Source organism: Morone saxatilis, unplaced genomic scaffold (genome assembly GCF_004916995.1).
Source record: "Morone saxatilis isolate NCDOM2014 unplaced genomic scaffold, NCSU_SB_2.0 Contig7, whole genome shotgun sequence".
NCBI lineage: Eukaryota > Metazoa > Chordata > Actinopteri > Moronidae > Morone > Morone saxatilis.
In genome coordinates, this window is record NW_023340246.1 from 2,236,428 (window position 1) to 2,255,985 (window position 19,558).

General features: G+C 39.7%; 1 protein-coding gene across 1 annotated transcript in view; it reads left to right on the forward strand.

The window, feature by feature from the left end:
* The window catches only part of LOC118340358 (heparan sulfate glucosamine 3-O-sulfotransferase 5), an 81,173-nt gene extending 63,432 nt beyond the window's left edge, over positions 1-17,741 (forward strand). The window contains exons 3-4 of the mRNA XM_035678257.1: positions 13,976-14,117; positions 15,876-17,741. Coding sequence (XP_035534150.1) covers positions 14,011-14,117; positions 15,876-16,806 — 1,038 coding nt within the window. The 5' untranslated portion in view covers positions 13,976-14,010 and the 3' untranslated portion in view covers positions 16,807-17,741. The remainder of the gene's footprint in view (positions 1-13,975; positions 14,118-15,875) is intronic.
* The last annotated feature ends 1,817 nt before the right edge of the window (positions 17,742-19,558 follow it).

Consider the following 19,558-nt stretch of genomic DNA (forward strand, 5'->3'; position numbering starts at 1 on the left):
ATCCTACACACTGGTCCTTTAATCGATCAGTTGTTTAGTCCGTTAATACAAAAAAATCGTGAAACAAAAAGATTTCATTAACTGCAATATAAAACTGAGCAAAGTAGCGATATATCTAATTTTTTTGTTGATAAAGTTATTGATGGATTTATTTTGTTGTTGTAGAAAAACATCTTCAGGTTTCCGCTGTCAGACAGTTCGTTGCTGTCTGGGAACAAAGTGGTATGCCAAGCAGCCAACTTGGGAAGCAGGTGGTTGGTCGTGAGATCACTGGAGATTAACACACTCCCTCTGGTCGCAATATCAGATCATTCCCAATGTATAATGATTCAGAGAGGGATGTGACACTGATTATCATTTCTGCACTAGATCAAATTCATTACTCGTACATGCTTAAGTCAAATCTTGATATTGATATTGACAGTCTCCCATGAGAAAGGTATCAGACCATCTGAACTGTCTGACAAAGGGTTAATGAAACACAGAGGATAGGTATGTCCCGCTGAGCTATACTCCTTGCCAACAGCCTGATGGAGAAATGATTGCGGGCGGCAATAGGTCTCTGCTGAGGGAGGTGGATGAAATTTTAAACACCCATGCTGGCTTCGTCTTTGCAAAGCAGAGCAGAGGGCCTGTCAGAGGGAATCACAAGGTGCTTGATGGCTGGAAACAGTTAAAAGGTTTTTTGCATAAGCGCTGCGTGGCTAATGAGCTCCGTGCATATGTCGATGCCTGCTGTAGGGCTGCCAGCACACCTAGAGCCACCTCTGGTTCCCCTTCCCCGCTTCTTCAACAATCCCCAGGACGTCCACACAGGCTGCCAAACCCCCGCTAACATCCTATCTGTGTCAGTGTCACTTACAGTTAAGCGCGGCAGATAGACGCGCCTCTGCTCTTGATATGGTTTCCGAAGGGCGTGCGCATAAAACATCCGTGGCTGAGTCTTTGATTGGAGCCACGCAGCAAGGATGGCCCAAGGTTGCTGCATTTCAAGTCAACAGAGAGGAACTGATCAGAGGCCGAGCTGACGAATGAGGAGGTGAATGGCGTGAGCTGGTTGTTCAGCAGGGAGATATCTCAGCAATCCCTGCAGTTTCCATGACTCAGAGTCTCATCACTTACACATTACTCAGCTTTAACCTCTGCCTGCCACGCTCCCCCGCCCCCAGGGCCTCTGCTAGTCCAGCTATGAAATGAGATGGCAAGGTTTTTCCCGTGTGGACGGGCTGCCCCTGCTTCAGCCTTAGAGGGATGATGGTGTTGTTTACCCTGGTGTGTGTAAGTGTGTGCATAATTTCATGATAAAATCTGGTCTTCTTATTACTCTTTCGTCTGTGTGAACAAAAGAAAAGCACCCAGCATGTTTGTCTATCTCCTGTTGATCTTGGGAACGAGTTGGTTGCCGTCCTGCTTGATGATCAGGTGTTAGTGTGCTGACTGAGACAGATTCCCAACCAGATATTTAGAGATGAGAGAGGATTTAGTTTATTTATGTTTTCTGAGTTCTTAAGGGGGGGGGGGGCTTGACTTCTGCAGCTAGCTGTGTCCTCTGATAATTTTTTAAAAGGAATAGTTAGTAAAATAATCTTTTCTTTCCAAGAGTCAGATGAGAGAATAAGATCATTATGTCTGTGTGTTAAGTGCAGAGCTGGAGTCAGGATGTGATTAGCGTAGTTTAGCATAAAGACAGGAGGCATTTGGTAATAGCATATTACATAAATATACCAAACCTTTTAAAGCTCACTAATTAAAGGTCCAGTGTGTAACATTTAGAAGGCTCTATGGGCAGAAATGGAATATAATATCCATAGTACTGTACAGTGGCAGTAGGTGATTGCCATTCCCCTTGTTAGAAAAATAACTAAAATACTCCCCCTTGTTAACCTACTGTCCCTTCTCTTTATCCCCTAGTACTGAGGTCACTAATAGGCCTGGTCCATAACCAGAACTAATTTCACATGGCATGCTCTAAAAAGAGAAAATTTAGACATCATAACGTCTAACTTGCATTATAATTTAGTGCCATTGGGCCTCCTCCCTGTCTTGAGGTCAGGTTGCTAGATGTGGTCGGCCAGCACAAGTTCTTGTAGAGGTCTCTGTACAAGTACCAAAGATAATGGTACCAAACCTGGCAACCACACCATGATAACCGGAAGTCACTGGCTAGCTGTTTGCCCTTGTTTCCAGTCTTTATGCTAAGCTAGGATAGCAGATTCTTGACTCCAGCTCCATACAAATTAATCAGATTTCTTCAGGCACATGAATTAAACATGCAATCAGATATGGGAAAGTGTAATGGTCTCATTCACTTTTTATGATTTTGTATGAAAAATAAAAACAGTAAGAGAAGAGACCTGTAAGAAAACAAATTTATTTATTATTTATTTTTATTGTGATGATGGACCCAGGTGTAAATCCTGTGATGTACTGTGAGTTGGCAGCCTGCCTGGTCAACATTTTTGTACATTAAAATATGTTTCTGTAAAGATTTTAGGTGAAAAAGAGTCATCGCAGTAACAAAATTTGTATCCATTTCTGATCAGCACTGCCTAGTTTGACAGTATAATCTGAGTTTGGTGCATTGAGTTGGACAGACTCAATAAGAATGACCTGTCAATCACAAGGTAGCCCCGCCCTAAAGCATGCCATGCTTTATAGTCTATTTTACTCTAAATGGGACCATCATTTACTAAATGAACATCATGCTGACTGAAACTAGAGATTGAGACCATAAACTCATTTGGAAACTGTTTACTGAGCTCATAAATCAAGTGAAAAATCGGCTCATTTTGCCATTAGGTTGAATACAACTGGAATTATATTTGGTGCCAGGAGAGTCGAGTAGTCCAGCTCTGCTAACCATTAGAAAAAATCTGCTTCACTTTTCAGACCTGGGAGTTCTGTCCACTAATATATACTGTCAGCTAAATGAGTATTTGTTCACCGAGTGTCACAAAGTCAGTCCATCAGCAAAGATCATGCTGCACTCTAGTCAGCAGTGTTTAAGGTTTTAGCTCCTTATATCGTAGCTACAGAACTATTTTGCAACCAACTGCATTCATAATCTTTGTAAAATGTTAAGTCAGTGTCAGACCATTGCTGCTTGTTTGCTTATTGCTTCTTGATCTGTGGTTGATTGGTTTACCCACAATAGATGGTGAATCACCTGCCGAGTATTTTTTGAAAGTGCCTGCCCCTTCCAACAACGACTTCCCAGATGGTTCTGTGAAAAAAAACATCTGGCACAGGTTAGCAATTTCCAGGCTTGTTATAGAAGGGTTCAAGCTGTCTTTAAACTGCAGCTGAAAGTCATCTGATCCTGACCTGACTGACTGACAGCTTGTTTGGTTAAAAAGAGGCAAACAGGCCTGACTGGAAAGTGGTTATCGATGAGAACCAATCAGGACAAAGTTCAGTTCTGATTTATTGACTATAGTTGGGAAACATTCAACAGAAAATTTGATAGTTTTTTTATTTCTCAGCACACACAATACTTATAACAATGACATAATGTTAGAGACAACACGCAAATTAAATTTTCTATAATAGGCCCTCTTTAAAATGAAGAGCCACTTCTGCAGAAAAAAGTCAAGCATCCATTGGATCATTTTGCTGTCAGTTAAAGAAACTGTTATCTGTGTAGGTGGTTAAAGTGTTCACAAGGTCTATCAAAACAGTGTACAGTGTCTAGACCACAGAGTGTAAGTTCAAGAAGGGCACTGACTGTTTCTGAACTTGTCATGCTGAGTAAATCGGGCCTCCTCTGTATATCTGGATATAGATGTTTTCAGATGACAAGCGAGTGTTTGGAAGGATGCCCATTCTTGTAGCTTGTCCTGCCTGTATGTGTGGAACAGCACGTCAGGGAAATAGAAGAAAATAAGAAACTGAACTGATGCTACAGAGGCAAGCGGGGAGCGCTGGGAATTTGAACGAAGACACGCAGTGCTCGGAGACCTACCCGCCCGTCTGTCAGTCTGCCTGTAGGGCCAAAACCAGGCACCAACAGCTCCCTGCTCCACCAGGAGCTGCAAGAAAAAAGAGGAGAACAGGGAGCTGGTTGGTTGCTAGGACATCAGCGTCTCCTCTGGGTGGTGGGGGGGTTGTTGGCTCAGCAGCTGTTAGAGGCACACAGCTGCTCTGGAGACCTCTCAGTTAGCAGGTGTTTGTACCTGATGTGATTCCGGATTCTCCCAGAGGTGGAGAGAGCAGAGAGCCCCTCCCCATCACACACACAAACACAAACACACCTCCCTTTTCACCATAACACATGCCCTCCTCTAACAAATCCCATTAGTGCACTTAACTCTAAAGCTAAAAACAGGCCTTCTTACTTTATCTTGTTAGCTGTCGCCATGTCACAGGCAGAGATGTGACGTGAAGCACACAACAACATCAGCCTCAAAATAGATGGTCACGAGCCTACTGGAAAAGGCTGTTAAAGGATGAAATCTGACACTTGTTAGTTAGGCTCGGGCGGGGTAAATACGTTACTTTCAAAGTCAAATTCAGACGTGATTCTCAGAGCATCATCTCACGAAAATGTAGTGAAACGAGTCTCTGTTCACTGGCCTAAAAAAAACTCTTGGTCGCAGGATACACTTACAACAGGTACCTTTTGGCGGCGAAACATTTAAATTATGGGGGCTGTGCACATATTAATCCGAATTATCATCAATATCTCAAAATTCAAATGTGGGACGCCAGATTTTGTTCGGATACAAGGTAAGATGTTGTGGACAGAACTGCCTGATTATAATGGGGAAGTGCTGCTAGTTCTGGAAGAAATGCCCTGGCCAACAAATCTTGTTCGCCATATGTTGACCACAAAGATATTGCATAATCATGATTTTTATTGTGAATCATGTTGCAATATCTGTCAGAATAATTGAGAATTACTTTCTTTCACCATGTCATCATAATCATAATTTTGCCTTGTGTTAAACTAATAGAACAATGTTTAAAAAAAAATACATAATACGGACAGAATTGTATAAAAAGTTCCTAAAAATATCAGGAATCCTCATCACTGATAAATATTCACAGGAAATGATTCATCCAAATCACTCGTTTTACACTAACTGCAGTTATTGTGTTCACTGTTTGTGTTCATTGTACAGTTTATCAGTTGTTCTCTACTGTTGTTGTACTGAAGATATTGTACTTTTGAAAGTTGCGTTGTCTGCTGTGTTGTGGCTCGTGAAAGTGGTGAACCTATCGTGACATCACCATTGGTTTTGTGGTACAAGTCACCTAAAATATGTTTTTGTGAAATATTTGAGGAGAGAAATAGTCAACACAGTTGTGTTAAAAGGAGTTCGGTTCTGTTATGAATTGGCACTATACAAATAAAATTGAATTGAATTGAATTGAATTTATATAATATTTAGAAACTGCAGTTTTAGGCACTTCGGTCTTCATCTGTCATCCACAGAGGCTGCTGCTTGGAACCAGCTACTTGGCAACTTTGTCTGTTGTTTGATGATTAGCAGGTAGTATACAGTGGGTTTATCAGAGGTTTTAACCTAAAAAAAAATGGTTACCTGCTGCTGCTGCTGGACATAATGCTGAGAGAGGGTTAAACTTTTCATTAATTTCTCTCGTAAATTATTTAATTAGTGCAACTTTAATAGTGTGGCCAAACTGTACAGATAGCATTTACACCTGGCTGAGATGACTGTGTGGATTGCATCAAATTTTTCTAATCCAGAGAAAGATTTCCAGATCTAGGCTGCATGTTTATGAACTGTGAGAAAAATGAGTTGAAAAGATTTTGTTTATTCACAGTTTTTTATTTTAACAGATCACTTCCCGGTCCTTAGTAGTCTACAACTCTTTCATGTGCACCTTTGATTAGAGTGTATGATTATTTATTTTTTTAGATAAGAACACATCTGCATTCATAGTGGAATTACAACACATGATACCGTTTCAAGTGTGTTTTTGGTTACTACTCAACCCTGGCCTATTTTGGGAATGTTTTATTCCCTTTTGGCATATGCTCAAAGGCGAAGTGTAAAGCGGAGAGAAGATCATGATGACAGTATAATGTTTGAAGTGATATGTACTCAGTTGTATGTTCTCACGGCTCTTAAAAGGACACATCTTGTCATTCATCTGAGCCTTTCAAAGGAATGCCTTTGTGTTTGTCTTTGTGTGTTTTGTGCCTGCATGTGTGTGTGTGTGTGTGTGTGTATTTGTGAGTAGGAGTTGAGCTTTAAAATGGGAGTAAGTGTGCACACCGCACAAAGGGCCTTGAGATAAAAAAGCAAAAACCTTGTGGGGATGTCTCCTCCTGTTAGTCTCCAGACTCAAAGTTTACAATTGCTGTCTTATTTGGTGTTTGAAGGTCACACAGCAGTTGTGAGTGAAAGCAGATATTGCTTTCTGAGTCCACAACTTTCACTTTTCGTGTTGTACTCCTCTGCTGTCATGTCAGAGCTGTGTGAGACGCAACACAGGCTCGTTGTGGGATTCAGCAATTAGCCACTCGTGTTTTGGGGATGAAAACAAGGTTCACTCTGGGATTACATGAAGGGTCAACTGCTCTCACAGCTTCAGAGCCTGCAGAGATCTAATCATGTTTGAGATTTCTGATACGCAGTGGCACAGTGGTTAGTACTGTCACCCCACAGCAAGAAGTCCAGGGTACAAATTCCAGCTGGGGCAGGGCCTTTCTATGTTGCGTTTGATGTTCTCCCTGTGTTTGGTGCTTTTCTCCTGCCATTAAAACATGTACAATGTTAATTCTCCTGTCAGTGCCCTTGGCCAAAGGGTGCAAGCACGTCAGAGTCTGTGTAAGAAAGCATTAAGTCATGGATAGAAAAAATAAACTTTCATCATTATTGTAATATAGTTAAAAAGTATAATATACCCTTTTCACAGCAGTCATTTGACATAAAATAGTAGGGTAAACACAGGTGTTAATGATACTAATTAAGATCTGTTCCATTCAGGTCAAACAGACAGGGTGCTGCTATTGTGCATGTTTGCTTACAAGAAAGGCTCTGCTTCACTAAATGGAACAGAACTTTATAATTGGTCTATTGACCTTTGAAAACTTTCTGCTTATGTCCAGTGTTGGTTTATTATACAAGATCATTCACAATCTAGCTCCACAACCTCTTAAACAGTTTGTATCATGTAGGCCTGGCTCATGGGTAACCAGAGCTTCCTCTAGAGGGGACTGTTTCAGTCTACAACATTTGGGCAAAACTGCTTCTCACTTAAGCTCATCTGGAATGTGAAATTCTTTACCACTGAGTACTGAGTACAGTACTTACTTTAACTAAATGTTAAATGTATTTTGAAAACATGGTTGAAAGTCAATCAGGTCTGTAGTCACTGAGCTGTGAGACACTGAATGTGGCCAGCACTGGTACTGTGTGTTTGGTTGGTAATTTTGTTCTAATGAATTGTCTTTGTGTTGGGATGGTCTGATGGTGTGCTCCCTAGTGGGAATTTAGTATTATTCTTCTGTTGTTTGTTTTGGGGCATTTTATCTTATGTCTGTTTTTTACAGTGTGAAGTTTATTTACTGCTATTTTTATGTCTGTAACCTGTGCATCACTAGTGACCTCTGCCCAAGGACTGCAGATGAAAACAAGCTTTTAAATTTCAATGCTGTGGTCACAACTTGCTAACCCTAATCCCCAAATGGTCAAACAAATCAGCATTTTAGCAAAGCTAAAAAGGATTCTGTTGAAGTTGATTTACTTAGAAATGAACTTGGCTATCTATTAAGTGTGTGTCTTGATTCATTTGGAAATGGAGATTCAACATTTCTACCAACATTGATGGTTTAAACTGAGATATTGTACTTTTGAAAGTTGGTTGTCTTGCTGTGTTGTGTGTGAAAGTGTGAACCTATCGTGACATCACCCATTGGTTTGTGGTACAGTACACTAAAATATGTTTGTGAAAATATTTGAGGAGAGAAATAGTCAACACAGTTGTGCCTAGTTTGACAGTTTGATCTGAGTTTGGTGCGTTGAGCTGGACAGACTCACTGAGAATGACCTTGTCAATGGTTGTATGTCTTGTATTTATGGCAATTTCTGTTCCACATTTAACCCTTTTTACCTAATTAGGGATAGTGTTTTTTACTAAGTTTAGGATTTTATATTTATTTAGCAAAGTCATGTTTTGGAAATAAAGCACTTGTTTGATTGACTTGCATTGAAATTCATACTGGTGTGCGTTCTTAAAGTTAAAAACACTTTCAAGTGTGGATCAATTCAGATATGGGCAGCCTGGTATGCTGAAGGTGTAGTGCAGGTATTTTCAGAAGTATGTAAGCACCCATGCATACATGTGCCTGTATATATTCCTTACCTAGATGTTTCTTGTAAAATAACAGAATGCCAGAGTTGGAAACAAAAGCATCTGCAGCGACGGGTGAAAAATAATGGAGGTGTAATATCACAAAATGGATGCCTGGTTTAGAGGAGTGCAGGGGAGGTCAGCGCAGGGCGGAGCTCTAAGCTGAACAGCAGAATCATTCCCCTGTGCATAAACAAAGATCAATAACAATAATAAAGCATATAGTGGTGAATTATTCATCAATGCTCTGCCCTCTCTCTGTCTCCCCCTTCTCTCTTCCCCCTCCACCATGTCCCCAGCTGACTCCAGCAGTAAGAGCTAGCAGTACGCTGCTGTCTGTCTCCATCCAACTTTGGAGGCTGTATTTTCACTAACAAAGAGCCAAATGCATATTATTAACTTTGTTTTTTTCTTGCATGTAAATGCTTTTGATAAGTGGATAACTTGGCGTTTGATGGCAGACAGACTTTAGAGTGTGCACCAGTTCTGTCAGAGGATAAAATGTGTAAGGCTGGCTGTGTGAAGTAGACTGTGGTGACTGCCATTTATAGTCGCTCCCCAGCTCTCGCCACAAATAAAAGATGAGGTGTCGATCAGTCAGCTGAATGCACTGTCCCCAAAAATATCAGGAATTCAAAAAGGAAAATGACAATCTGTGCTACTACTTTACTGTTGGGTAGTCTATAATGATTTAAACATAGTCTATAATAAAGTTTCATATTTAAACGTATTGCAAGGTTTTAGTGGTTATGAAACAGTCTTGATTTAATACTGATGCCTCTATATGACCTACATAACAGGGGCGTTTCCAGACTTTTTTGACTGGGGTGGCACTACCTTATTCAGGGCTGGCATGAAATACATATCACAGCTTTTCAGTCATTCCCAATTAATACAATTACAATATTTTTTACTGGGACCCCAGTATGCAGAAATACAAATACACTTGGCTAAAAGAACTACATGGTTTTTGCCCAAAACTGCATTGGATTAGCATATGTGGGTATGTCTGCAAAGGTGAGGTCAGAGATCAAGAGATCCCTTTGAGGGGGCAATACCACGCAACATGCTAGCATGCTAATATTACTTACAGTCCAACAGCAGGAAGTCCAGCTCGCCGTCTGTCTGCAGCCTTTTATTTTTCCCAAGTTGCTGAGCCTGGTTACATAGCCTGGTGGTATAATGAGAGTGATCCAAGCAGTGTAGGTGCAACACATAATAATGGAGGTGTCCTTTGATAGTTATAGCTTGTAAAGATGAATACAAAAATAAAATAAAAAGTCATTATTAGAAATGGTTTTATGCATTGGACATTATTACTTACACAGAAAGGGTCCTTTAGATTTCTAGTGTCCCTGTCCATCTGTCTGCATATTTCACACTGCTGCTAACATTAAAAAAGCAGCATCCCACTGTTAGGGGAGAAAGTAACAGCAAAGCCTCAGTGAGTTATGTGAAGTGTGGAAAATGGCATTGATCTGACTCACCAGATATGGGCGCATAGTGAGTCCCCACGAAGGTTTTCCTGTCACACCATCGAGCTGTTGCTGCTGTTGTCCTCATAACAGTCCCCAGGCCCCCCACACTATACAGTGTATGTGTGTGGGATACTGGAGACCTTTTATTCTAAAGGGACTGCTGGTCCTCTTTGCTATTCTAACAATAGTGTTTTCAGTAATACAATGAATTAACAGAATAGGAAGGAATCTAATGAGAGCTCAGCTGCAGTTGTCTATTTTTACCAGTGCCCTCATGTGCTCCTCTAACAATGAGAACAGAGCAGTGGAAAGTATTAGCACAGCACAGCAAGTGCCTTAATAACTAAACAGGTTTTTGTGCTGTGTCACCGCAAATAGCCACTTTTTTATCAAGCTGATATATTCCACGTTCCAGTATTTGGAAACTAATTATAGTTGTTATCAGGCCTGTAAACAGCAATGCTTTTCAGTGTTTTAATTACACACAAAAAGGCCAGTCAGCATTTCTCTAATCGCTTAGTGTTTTGTTCTAAGCATTTCTGCTTTGCTCGTTCTCAGCCCATTAGCCCACAAGGCTGTGAGCTCATATATGATTGATCACCCGTCATGACACATGTCAGTCAAAACTATGTGCAGGGAAAAAAAGCCAAGCTACCTGCTTTTCATTTCGTCCCTGTTTTGCGTGTAGTAAACGTAGAGGGAAGCAGGTTCATCTGAGACGTGTAGAGGTCAGGAGCTGAGATGAGAGAAAATGAAAAAAATGACAGAGGAGGGTGATCTCTGTTGTGGACTAGAATATTAAAGCGAATGTTTTGGCAGTCTAACCTAAAATGCACTAAAAGTCACTAAGACATAGGCCTGGGCAATAAAACAATAGCAATATATATAGATACTTAATCAATACCAATAACAAAATTGTTTAAAGGAATATAAATAGTTTTACATAAAGGTCCAGTGTGTACCATTTAGAAGGATTTTTATTATTAACAAATATAATAGAAAATGACTTTAATTAATATTAAAGTTCCTTTAAGTTCCTGCATACGTACAGTGTTAGATTGGCTAGGAAACTATGGTTATACTTTTTCATTTTATTTTTCAATACGGGACTATCGTCCCATATTATACGGAATGGGTGGAAACCCTACAGTACACATGTCTGCAATATGTATAGCATCACATTAACATTTGCTAAGTTTAGCTAGCATTAGCCACCATATACCAGGTAAAATTAGATCAGTAAGAAAAATAAATAAATAAAAGTGAGCTAACATTGGACCCAAATATAATCTTTATTTATGTCTAATGTTTTACTGTGATTCAGTTCCTGTTTTGAAGGTTTTCAAACAAATGGCACACTCTAAAAGTAGGGGTATTATTATTATTATATGGTCAGATTATATGGTGTGTCTTTCCGTTAAAAAAACATTGAACAGTTTTTTGGAAACAATTGATTTTATTGCTCCTGCATGTTTGAGAGATACAGGCTGTAATGAAAAACATTTCTTTTTCTAAATGGGTCTCCACAAACACAGGGCTGGCCCCTGGCTAACTGACTTTATTCTTCTGCTTTGTCAGACTGATGAAATTGAAATTGCTCTGCTGGTCTCCCTTCGGAAGTCACCACAAGGCAATATGAGTGAAATGTTTTCCAGTCACACTGGGGTCAAAAGCTCTCTAGTTGTTTATGAGATGCTCTTGAGGATCTGCTCTATTGGTAATGGTAGGCCGTTTTAAGGCTGGATTAGAGTGCAGTTGGCCCTTCTGTAATAGTGCTACGACTTCTGTATGGATCCGTTATTCCATAATGTGATTTAGTCACACTGTGATAAGCTTGCAGATGCAGGAAAGGCCCAGCTATCGATCTGCAAAAAAACTGAAGAAACTCTTTTCTTTAATTACTGTGAGATAAACATTTCTGTGCTCAGTCGGTCTGAATGGATGTAGTGCCCTCTCTTGGATGAAGACATTAACTTTTCTTTGAAGGTCATAAGAGCCTAAGCATCAACATAATGTGACTATTATCTATATATATATATATATATATATATCCTTCTCTGTACCTGTTCCTGTTGTCTGAAGATTTTTAGAGATGGATATTTTGAGGTTCATCTTTTCATTGAGGTCAAGAAGAAAAAAACAAAATGCTGGGTCCAATATGAATTATAAGATGGGGTTGAAAAAGAATAAGTTTAGATACTGTCAATCCTCTGAGAACTGCTTGTTATTTTACATCCATTTTTTTGCACAAAGTTTAGCATTTTCCTCTTGAGATCGTGATTCTGCCTCATTTGGAGTTCACTTCCACTGCTAAAATATGAAGTATAATCTTTCTGTAACATTAAAGCTGCACTAATCAATATTTTATATTAACAATAGATCAAATAACTATGTGTAATATGAAACGTGATGCTCATAGTGACAAACCCACAGAGAATTTTCTACGCTCTCATCAGCGTGGTTTCCAGCAGCAACAGGCAGCTATTTTCATTAAAAAAGCTAGCAGCAAGTACTGTACAGTGCTAAACCAAGCTTCAACCTCCATGGCTGCCAAATGAAGCTAATGCAGAAGTGCCAAAAACTGCAGTTCCTCTAATGGCCATTTGAAGCTGGCTCCAGATCTAGTCAATCTTCATAAGGCCCCACGTTAAAATGCCAAACTTGACAGTAAAAAAGAAAAATGTTTATAGCCTGGTCCAAAAAGCAGTTTTCTGTCTCTGAAACCTGTCAGTTCGGGAGATAATTTTTTAAATAATTAGTTCATTTAAATTTTATTATATTATATTATGTTTTCAGCGATCAGAGCTCCACCAGGCCTCCCACGCTCCATCTCTTTGCCCATTCTTGGTTTAGCCGGTAGCCAGAGTCAGGACTGTCAAGATGGCAATAGCCAGAGCCGACCACACTGAGCTTCACAACGGCTCTTCAGAAACCTATTGGGGATGTCACGGAGACTACGTCCATTTTTAAAAATAAAATATATATATGGTAACCATACTGGACACTACTTGCCCAGCACTTAATGACAGAGAGACAAAGTTAGTGACTAGCTGGTAAACATAGTGGAGGATTTAGCAGCTGAAGAGCCAGACATTTTTCTCAGGAGGTGGCGAAGATCAAAACACAGTCTTACATTTATCAGACTTTAATATAATACTGATGTTGCTCTGCATCTGCTGGATGTAAATAGGAAACTGCGTTAGTATTTAAGTCTCATAGTATACGGATATTACACTATACTGATATATTATTATATTTATAATTACATTAGTTTAGTTTACTTCCACTGCACACTAAATTTAACGTCATTTAAACCTAATAAAAGTCTCAGTTTAAACCGATGTCTCTGTATGACCTACATAAAAAAAAAAAGTAGCTTGTTGCTGCTTTAAATGTCAGTTCTTTCATTTTAAAGCTGAATTAATGTTTTTGGCAATTTGGGGGCAGCACATAACATACAAATCCAGCAGAGTCCTATCTCTGGCCACCTGAACAACACAGTTCCACCAACTCCTGTGTGTCATTAGCTGCTAAATGCTCCACTGTGTCCATCAGCTAGTTGCCATCTCTGGTGCTGGGCAGGCCGTGTACAGTGGGTTTATCAGAGCAGGAAACAAGGCTGCCGAGAGTGATGACACTATAAAAGTTACTGGCAGTAAAACCAAAACAATGAGCTTGAAATGGCAAAAAACTGTAGGAGAGTTCTGCAGAATTGAGTGATAATTCTCTGTGGGTTTGTCACCTGAGTGACCCCTTTCAGAATAAGCATTGATCCATTCTTAATGTAGAAATATTGATCAGCTATAACTTGTGCAAGAACTTCCAACTGGCACACACAGAGTTGGATTATTGACCAACAGTCAATTATTTTTTCAGACTAAAACGCTATTTTGCAGCTATACTTCATATTCACATTCCTGTCAGGAAGCTGGGCCCTCACAGCACGGCCATACATTAGATTAAATCTGATCCTCGCCTTGGCAGAAATAAATAAATAAACGTAACAAAGTGGTGGTCGGCGGGTGAGCGTTTTCTCTAATGGCACTGCAGCACTTTTCAGGCGTGTGTGAGTGTGGCTTAATCACTTGTAAGACTTGATTGAGTGTGTGTTAATAAACATTAGGCTGTCTCCCTTCCCCCGGTGATTAGTGGTTTATGTGCTCTGCTCTCTGCAGGCTGAAGACGCAGTCCTGAAGATTGATGGAGGGCCATGCTATTCAAACAGCAGGCATTGCTGAGACAGAAGCTCTTCGTTCTGGGCAGCCTCGCTATCGGAAGTGTCCTCTATCTTGTGGCCAGGGTTGGGACCTTGGATAGGTGAGTCATCACTGTCACTTTACTTTTATTTAAAGTAACTCACTTGTCAACATCAAACTTCCCCAGCTGATTACTTACATGCTTACATTTTTGTATTAGGGTTTTTTTTATTGAAATTCTATGTTTAAATATACAAATGAGACAGAAAAATGCACTATTTGCATATATTCCAGAACAGAAACCTGAACATTGCATAAAGCCAGGTTCAACATTCTTTCTTCTGGACATATTAGAGTATCTTTCATCTGTTTCTGTTATCTCTCATACTCAAATACTGTCGACAGCCATACAAACTCCATTTTTGTTTTGTTTGTTTTATGAATTAAATCTGAATGAAAATAAATTAAGTCTGCTATAAATCTGACTATGAATGATACATGAACAAACCTCTCTGTAAAAACCTTCAGAATATAGATAGGAATAAAACTGGAAGGTTTGGTGTATCTAAGAGCTTTCTGGCTCAGAGTTTGAGAAAAAAGCCTTCAAAGATTTGTACTGTAAGATTCACAACAGGTGAATAGGGTGAAAATTGTAATTGTAGATATCAGCATGTAACTGTCAGAGTTGATTACTTACATTAAGACAATTATTTTTTGATTTACAAGTTTTCTTAGATTTTATGTTTAAATATGGAAATAAGGAATTATCTAATACTAACTTTTGGTGAAATCTACAGACTCAAACAGTGTAGTAAAATCTAACACTTAATCTGTTGTTTTGTTTTTCACTAGTCTGATAGTAGACATGTTTAAGAAGAAATATCCCAAAATCTCAAAATTGACCATGTTTTTGCCTGTAGTGTGTGCCTTATGTAAAAATCTTGCATATCTTAATGTTTAAAATTCACACTGTATTACTGATTAATATAACACAGTTTTAGTTAATGTATTAAATCAGAGTTGGCAATTATCTACTAAGTTGTTTAATGTTCTATTTTCATACAAGAACTGAGGACTGAGTTTTTGCAGCCACAGGTGCTCAGATGTTTTTTGCCCTAAACTAAGCCTGTCAGGTAGTGCTTGAAATAGGTTTTGTGAGTTCTCCGGAATGAGGCAGGATTTGTACTGCGCATAACATGAGAAATGCTTTCAGCTTAGGGGAAGAATGTCCCTGTAGGAGAAACAGCAGGTTGTTTGGAATAAATTTTTTGTGATGGCCTATTTTTTCATTCCATTGTATTTTTAGCTAATTAGAACAGAAAATCCACCATTTGGATTTGATTAGTTCAGTTTGTTGGGGTTTCGGTTGACATGCTGTATATTTTCTCTTAGTTTAGGGTAAATGTATAGTAGTAATGATTATTTTTGGTTATTTACAATAAAGTGCATTATATTTACACAGCACACAGTATTTATTCACTATATAGTGGCCTCAAGAATACTACAATACAACAAAAAAGTAGTGCCCACGGCATGTACACTTCTTTCTGTAGAATGATAGTTAATTGTTAAGTCTCATTCCCAGGGTCCAAAATTGGACGCTCTGGCAACACTCAATAATCAACTATCTTTCTCAGCTCTGATTGGTTATTTTCATTCAGGCCTGGTAGATCCTTGTAAATGCCATTAGGAGCACTAGGAGGAGCCAGAGGAACTCAGATTTTTTCATAGATTATCTGTCTCATGTTCTACTGTCAGGATATAGTGAAAGTTTCGGCAAATATGACAAAAACTTATTTTTATAAAAGTTACCTTTGACATGAAGTTAAGGATGCTGGTAATAATAATGCTGAGACTTTTTTGCTTTTTTCTCTTTCAGGCTACAGCCCATTTGCCCCATTGAGAGCAGACTGCCCCTTCCTGAGCCAGAGCAGATCCCTCTCCGCACCCTGCAGTTTAAGCGTGGCCTGCTCCATGAACTACGCAAGGGCAATGCCACCAAAGAGCAAATCCGCCTGCACAACTTGGTCCAACAGCTGCCTCGGGCCATCATCATTGGGGTGCGAAAAGGGGGCACCCGCGCCCTGCTGGAGATGCTCAACTTGCATCCAGCAGTGGTCAAGGCCTCGCAGGAGATCCACTTCTTTGACAATGACCAAAACTATGCCCGGGGCATCGACTGGTACAGGGAGAAAATGCCCTTCTCCTTCCCTCATCAGATCACCATTGAGAAGAGCCCCGCCTACTTCATCACAGAGGAGGTCCCTGAACGCATCTTCAAGATGAACTCCTCCATCAAGCTGCTTATCATCGTCCGTGAGCCCACCACCAGAGCTGTGTCCGACTACACGCAAGTGCTGGAGGGCAAGGAGCGCAAGAACAAGACCTACCACAAGTTTGAAAACCTTGCCATCGACACCAACACTTGCGAGGTTAACACAAAGTACAAGGCGGTGCGGACCAGCATCTACACCAAACACCTGGAGCGCTGGCTGAAGTACTTTCCGGTGGAGCAGTTCCACATCGTGGACGGGGACCGTCTCATCACGGACCCTCTGCCTGAGTTGCAGCTCGTCGAGCGATTCCTCAACCTTCCTTCCAGGATCAGCCAGTATAACCTGTACTTCAATGCCACCAGGGGATTCTACTGTCTGCGATTTAACATTGTCTTCAACAAGTGCCTCGCAGGCAGCAAGGGCCGCATCCATCCAGAGGTGGACCCGTCGGTGGTGACTAAACTGCAGAAGTTCTTTCACCCCTTCAATCAGAAGTTTTACCAGATTACTGGTAGGACATTCAACTGGCCATGATGAGCTTCGGACTCCTTCAGTGAGATTGCTTGGATTGGTGTTATATAAAACGCCAAGCTACAGGATCTCGAAAGATATTAATAGCACTTTGATTGATTTTGAATGGCAGTGTGACCAAATATAAAAGGGACTTGGTGTAAGTTTGTTTTTACGTGTGCGAAAATACAACAAAATAGTTTGATGACTAAAAGATTCAGTTCAAAGCACCTGATCTCGCAAATTAATTCACCTGTCTGTCATTGTTCCCCATAAGGAAAAAGAAAAAAATCCAGTACTGAAATGTGATTAACTGAAGAGATTATTTTTGTTGCTCTTTAGAAGACTATCAAACACACAACATTCACGCTGTTAAGATAAGCTTTAGGTGTGATGCTTTTCTCATGATTAAACACTTTAAAAGAAGACAAAATGACATTTGATAAACAACAAAATTGTTTATTTGTTCCCCATCATGTTGTTTATTCGACCAAAACTGCATGTGCAATCAAGATGCCATTCTAACACTGTAGATTCTTGTATCAGTTGTCAGCTCATAACATTTTTCACCACATTATATTTTTAATTTATTCTGTGATTAATCCATTACAAGGTGACCTCTTTTAACTCTCAACACAGCACCCAGTCTGAAGATCAGAACAGGCTCATCAGAGAAGGATCTAGTGTTTCAAGCTTGACTCAGAGCATTTACGAAACCTTCAAAGCATTTAAGACTCAAGCTTGTGTTTTTAATGTATGTATGTTGTTTCCTCGCCCCCCAACAGCTTTTTCATTGCGAAACATCTGGCAGAAAAGCGATAGTGGAAAAAAAAAAGTTGTCCTCCGATGATTCTCGTCAAACCAACTGTTTATTCTATGATGATTAGCAAAATTTGTCTGTTTCTGTGCTAATATTCATTCTGTATCATAAGTGTGTTGTTAAAAAAGGTGAAATTAAAAGAACATATAAACATTTGTCATCTGATTTATTGTTTACTTTTTTTCTTTTGCCATTGAAAGGAATAGTTCAATAGTCCACAAAGCAGAAAAATTAAACTGAATAAACTATTACAAAAGCCTTGGATTAGCTGGAAAAATGCATTGTCACAAAGCTGGAAGCTGGTCAGGCTGGAAACAAGTGAGTTTGATGATGTATGGCTTAATGTTTTGTGCCAGGGAATGCTATGTTTGCGCAAGGTCACGCAGAATTCACTTTGGTTGAATTTGCGCTAATTTAACATTAAAGCTTCCTGGAGGGACTGATTACTTAATATGTTGTTTCTTGTTTGTTTATTCCAACACAAAAAGAAATGTAAGAATGACAATTTGTGGTCTTTTGTTATGTGCTGAACATCTGCTGGGCGTATTGACTGTGCACAGCTTCCTGGAGTCCTGTTGTCACAGTGATGTTTCCAGGTTTGAAACCATTGTGCTTGTAGAGAGCTCTATACTAAAAGCTGTCTTCACTGACCCTATGTAGCAACCCGTACCTAGCTGGAGATGCTGCACAGAAGTGCTGGGCGGACTGATACAGTGTTGTTTGTCACAAAATAGGTAGCATCTAACAGCCCCCCAAAACCCCTAATTGACTAATTGTACATTTCTGGTGGTGTACGGTTTAAATAAATAAGATGCATTTTGGTAGTGGGCTTCAGAGGAGTTGATAGGTGTATTTTTGAACTTTGGCTAGCCATGCTAGCTGTTTCCCCCTACTTCCAGTCTTTATGCTAAGCTAGGCTACTTGCGCCTAGCTTCTGCAATGTGTTTAACACACACACACACACACACACACACACACACACACACACACGAGTGGTATCAATCTTCTCATCTAACCCTCAGAAAGAAAACAAATAAGCATATTTCTCAAAATGTTCAACTATTCCTTGAACTTCACTACACTGGGTATATGTCAAGACATAAAAACAAGCCCATTTTCAGAGGTGTTTAAAGAGATGTAGATTGGCACCTACTGTATGTGAAAACCTATGAACAGAATAGTTCATAATCATAATAATACTTCAAATTTTTCCCCTTCAAGGAGCCCTGAGGGTCCCTGGAGCCCAGGTTGAGAACTGCGGGCGTTAGTATGACACTATTGGTAGTATTGCATCACCTACCTGTGCTTGCACATGCATGTTGTGCATGAGCACAAGATAAACAACATAATGACCCACTCATCAAAAAACAGCTCTATAGCAATCAAAACTTCACACGGAACCTTTAATTCAAATTTAATTTATGTCCAACTAAGCCACCAGTACAGCACAATAGAGACTGGAATGATGGGGGACCAAAGGCTCCTGCTATTGACCTTATTTTAAGGCTCTGTCTTTTACAGGGCCCTATGTCAAAATCTGGATTTAAGAATTGTATTTTATTACTTGATATTGTGCTCATACTGTGCATAATACATTTAGGTTTAATCAAATAATCACATGATTTTTAACACACAGCAAACCTGAAACAGGGTAGAATTTCAGTGCAGGATTACTGTTTTGTTTTCGGGACAATGTTCTGTCATATAGTTTTTTACAGTTTCACTTGTTGTGGTAGACCAGAATGTAACAAAGATGATGCTGACACCTAGTGTTGTGTCAGAGCAGTAAGTGCTCTGTGTCAGAGCACTACTTTTTGTTGAAGCCACTTGGGAAGTGGTATTCATTATTTTCTGCGTAAAGCATGGCAAGCATAGTCTGATCATTTGTTGAGGGTTTTTTGCAAAAAAAAAAGAAGGTATAATTTCCAAATTTCAAAAGTTTTCCTGCTGGACACA